Source organism: Sinocyclocheilus rhinocerous, unplaced genomic scaffold (assembly GCF_001515625.1).
Source record: "Sinocyclocheilus rhinocerous isolate Xijiao unplaced genomic scaffold, SAMN03320098_v1.1 scaffold3807, whole genome shotgun sequence".
In the NCBI taxonomy this organism is placed as follows: Eukaryota; Metazoa; Chordata; class Actinopteri; order Cypriniformes; family Cyprinidae; genus Sinocyclocheilus; species Sinocyclocheilus rhinocerous.
In genome coordinates, this window is record NW_015660506.1 from 776,587 (window position 1) to 781,152 (window position 4,566).

Genomic DNA, 4,566 nt, shown 5'->3' on the forward strand with positions numbered 1-4,566 from the left:
AGGGGCGAGGTTGTGGTTAGAACGCTTGGTTGAGTGCATCAGACGAGAGAAGGCGGACCTTCATCAAAGCCGGAACTAATCGAGCCGTTTGTGCCAGGCTGGGGAGAAAGGTATTTTAATAATGTAAATTATGTGAAAAATTATGCGTTTTTCGAACCACCAAGCATGAGAGCATGTTCTAGTACACCCCCAAAACAAAATCAAGACTTTGTAAAAGAGCATAATAGGACCCCTTTAAAATTGCTGGTTTCCCACCTTTTTCAATCTAATCGCAATGCCGTTGTTCTCTGACAGGCACTGTGAAGAAGATGAATATTCAGATGGATTTGTCCTGACTCTGCTGCCCGGAATTATTGTGACATGTTCTTTTGTAACTCCTGGTTTGACCCTGATTTCTGTTTAAGATTACGGGTGCATATAAATATGGCCCAAAGCAAGGCAATTTGTACTAATTACTGAAAGAGAAGCACTCTCATTGCTAATCCACAGTTCTCATCTGATTAGTGGAATAAGAGCCCTGGGCGAATGTTGTGGCTCTCTTCATTACTGTCCCTTCTGATTTTCCTCCCTCTCGGTTTAATGTTTTTAATTCCAGACAGAACTCCCTCCCACCATTTGATTTGTAAAAAAGAACGAGCCATTTTTAGAATATGAATTTAATTATACAAGTCATAGGAACTACGCATGATGAACATTATAATTACTGTAGTGGTTATTGAACTGTTAAACATCCTTGTGTTACTTAGCTGTAGTTTTATCATTGGAAGGATCATTTGATGTGATTTAGATTAGTATGCAATTAGTTCTACAGCAAGAGGAATATTGGTAGCTTTGTCCAGTATACGAAATCCATTTTTAAATATGAGAAATGTTGGGTGAATTTCATGCACCCTTTCAGGGCATTTTATATGGATAGAAGGCACTATTTGTAGGGTTGCTGCAAACACAAGTGAGCAACAGAATCCCTTACATACAAGCCATTAGCAAATGTTACATACAATTGACGTTTCAAGGAGGTAATTTTGCATTTTCAGAATCATCTACAGTAATCCTCTCGGTAGCACATCCTCGTGATTAATTTTGAAACCTGAGGTAATTTTAGATTTTATCAGGTATTTTAAAGTCCTCAATTGCTCACGTATACCTAAGGATTATCAGTGGAATATATTTCTTACGTATTTGGTTATTTATTTATAAATTTATAAAGTATGCCAGTTAAAAATTTGTTTTATTATTTTCCACAGCAGTCAGTAATAAACAAGAAAGACCCATTTATGCTGTGTGAGAAAAAAGTTAAATAACTTGCATATCAAAATGCTAAATTACATTTTGTTATGTGATTGTACTAAAGCCAAAAGAAATCAAATTCACTGGAAAATATTTACTTTTTAGTACTGATGTATCTTTTTCTGTTAGAGGTTATTACTTTGATGAATTTTTTATTTATTTTTTAGTTTGATTCATTTGTATAGCATTTTCGCAACAGTTTAAGCAAAGGCAGTAGTGGATGGAATTTGCCAAAAGTCTATACAAGATTTATTTTTCTCATTTTTACTTAAAACCAATTTTAAACACCAGGTGTTGGTGAATTACTGATTTTCAGATGCAGAGCAGTTTCAGTGTATAATCAGGTTGTTCTGCTGACATCATGTCCATGCCTTGTCTGTGCATTTCTGCAGGGCTGTGATCCCGATGCTCCTTTCTGGAATATGGCAGCTATTTCAGTGGCCATGCCGGATGTGAAAGCCCCACAATGTGAGTACTCCCCAGCAGGCTCTCCTGCAAGCTGCAGCATGGACTTGTCCATGGACCTGTCCATCCTCAGCTCCCCGCTGTCTGCTTTCTCTCACCACGGCGTGCCCCCCTTCCCTGCCCAGGATGTAGCACCGGGCCACTACAACAACAACAATGGCCTGCTCAGCAACCTGGGGGCCTACTGCTCCACCAGCAGTATGCATCCTCTTAAACAGCCTGACGGCCAGTCTGGATATGGTACGATGCGCTTTCCACAGGGCTGCATGAACACTGGTGGCACCCGGCTTTACCGCAGCCTGGAAAACCTGCACTGGGCCGCCGTGTCCGATCTCAATGCTTATCCTTACAGGAGCGTGGACAGTGAGTTTATTCTTCACTGCACTTCAAGCAGCCACTGGTACGATGGACCTCCTCAGGGACCTCAAGTTTACGGCTTAATGCCTTCCCATGACAGCATGGCTGTCTACGGCCGCCGAGGATTGGTGAGGAAGGATATACCACTCTTTCCACAATGGCTTTTACCAGCGGTTGAGGACTGGGGTATAAACGGAAATGCTCGAAAGGGTCTTCGAGACAAGCTGCGGCTCCAGAGCACACGTGTGACGGAGCCCCACAAGCCCTTGCGTCCTCAACCTGTGCTTGGTAATGCACCTTCTCCGCTTTATCCGTGCGATCAGGAGGTAACGGTTCGGACTGGGCTGACATCATTGCAAAGGAATGGACAGCAAGAGTTGAGTGCCCGTCGCATCACCAGTCCTGAGGAGATCAAACAGGAAGCGCTGCGACGACTGCAGCTCCGAAGGAAACGAAGCACCCCTAACCTGGCACTGGACTCCAGACATGAGTCTAGTACCATAAGTAAATCTCATACCGCAGAGCCCATCTGCACTAACTCTGCCCAGTCAACCCCTGAGAGGAAAAGACCCCCCATGGGCCGTCTGCGCATACCTACGTTTGAGGAGTTTAAGAGAATGAGACAAAGGGAGGGCATTACGAACCACAGGTTCTCTGAAATGGAGAGTAACGACAAGCATAGAGAAGAAAGAATACAGACAGAGGAAACGCAGAGTGCGGAAAGGACTGACATTGACGTCAAAACCGCTCAGGATTCGAACCACAGCGGAGCGGAGGTGTCTGAGCCCAGTTCCACTGCAGAGGTCCCAGGAGGACCCATCTGCACAAGCCCAGTGGCTCGCTCTCCATTACATCCTCAAGCTGCTACAGGAAGAGACGAGGAGACAAAGGGCCCAGCATGCCCTGGGGCCACAGATGTAGCTGTTCTCCCCTTCCCACCCCACAGGGAGAGTGGCAATGGCCCATCCAGCTGCTGCCCCGCAATCCTTCTGGACGGAACAGACCTTTCCAGCTATGGAGCCAAAATCTATAAAATGAGGGATGGTTTCCTGGGATCTGCCCTGGACCTTATTAAAAAAAGGTGAGTGGATGGGAGCTGTTGTGTTTGGTGTGTTAGACTTGTGCATTCACATAGTACTTAAAGTTGCAATAGAAGTAGTGACAGATAATTTCTTCCGTATTGTGATGTACATTTCAAGATTATCAGAAAAAAATAATGTAGGGCAGTGACTCGGTTCTATCCATCGGTTGTTGATTGGATGGCAGCAGATCTGAATGCGAGCTTGCAGACGATTGTAAGAAAGGGGCGGGATTTAAGTGGACTGAATGATTGGAGAAGTCCTGAATACATCACCAGAGAGAAGTCTGTGTTTCACTGAAGATTGAGGTATTTTGAAAATTATTAAAATCAGTTTTGAGGTCAAAAAATGTTTTCGAAAATGAAACGGATGCATGGATGAATTGTTTACAACAGGATCTTTAAGATGCAAATAAAAATAGATTGGATGAACTTCCATTTCATGCCGACTTCAACAGATGTAGTTAAGAATAACTTAATTCTTAATCAGAATTCTGCAGTTCTCGCCACATTTTATTGATAAACACAGAAAAAAGACCTAAAATGAGGGGGGGTGGGGGTGGAATGGGAACCTAGGTTGGATTCAAATCCAGGTCTCCCATGATATTAAAATTGAGCCAATACAGATTTTCATGGCTGATAATGGACAAATGTCTGACATTAAAATGTAATAGTATTTTTATAATTAATTATAAATAAAAGAAAAATGTAAATCAGTTGTTAAAATGGTACAAGTGGTTTAAGGCACCACAATATTACAATGTAAAAAATAAATATTTAAATATTTATTACAGATTTAACATTGCAGTGTTATTAAATTAATAGTGTTTTTAAAGGGGTCCTATTATGCTCTTTTACAAAGTCTTGATTTTGTTTTGGGGATGTACTAGAACATGCTCTCATGCTTGGTGGTTCGAAAACCGCATTATTTTTCACATAATTTACATTATTAAAGTACCTTTCTCCCCAGCCTGGCACAAACTGCTCGATTAGTTCCAGGGTTTGATGAAGGTCCGCCTTACGAAAAACACAATGTGATGTGATTGGTTAGCTATCCCAGTGCGTTGTGATTAGCGAACAGCTTAGACGGTGTTTCAGTACTGCCACGCCCCTTGCTCCGTCTTTCAACAAAAGATTTTTGGCGAATCCGGCACTGTACTCCCTCATGTTGTGGAAGCTATCCTCAGTAAAATGCGCAGCACACAATAGCAAATTGGGGTTATAATGCTCAGGAACAGAGTTAAAAAAATAAATTGCAACCACTGTTTCCTGACATCATCCGCTTTCAGAAGCCCAAACAAAGACGTTTGGGCACGGAGGTGAAAAAAACAGCGTTTCAGGCGGCGCCACATCTTTAAAATTCAAATACTTTATTTTCT

General features: G+C 42.3%; 1 protein-coding gene across 1 annotated transcript in view; it reads left to right on the top strand.

The window, feature by feature from the left end:
* The window catches only part of LOC107725250 (uncharacterized), a 31,732-nt gene that overhangs the window by 14,924 nt on the left and 12,242 nt on the right, over nucleotides 1-4,566 (top strand). Inside the window, exon 3 of the mRNA XM_016534445.1 lies at nucleotides 1,680-3,190. Within this exon, the coding sequence (XP_016389931.1) occupies nucleotides 1,710-3,190 (1,481 nt within the window). The 5' untranslated portion in view covers nucleotides 1,680-1,709. The remainder of the gene's footprint in view (nucleotides 1-1,679; nucleotides 3,191-4,566) is intronic.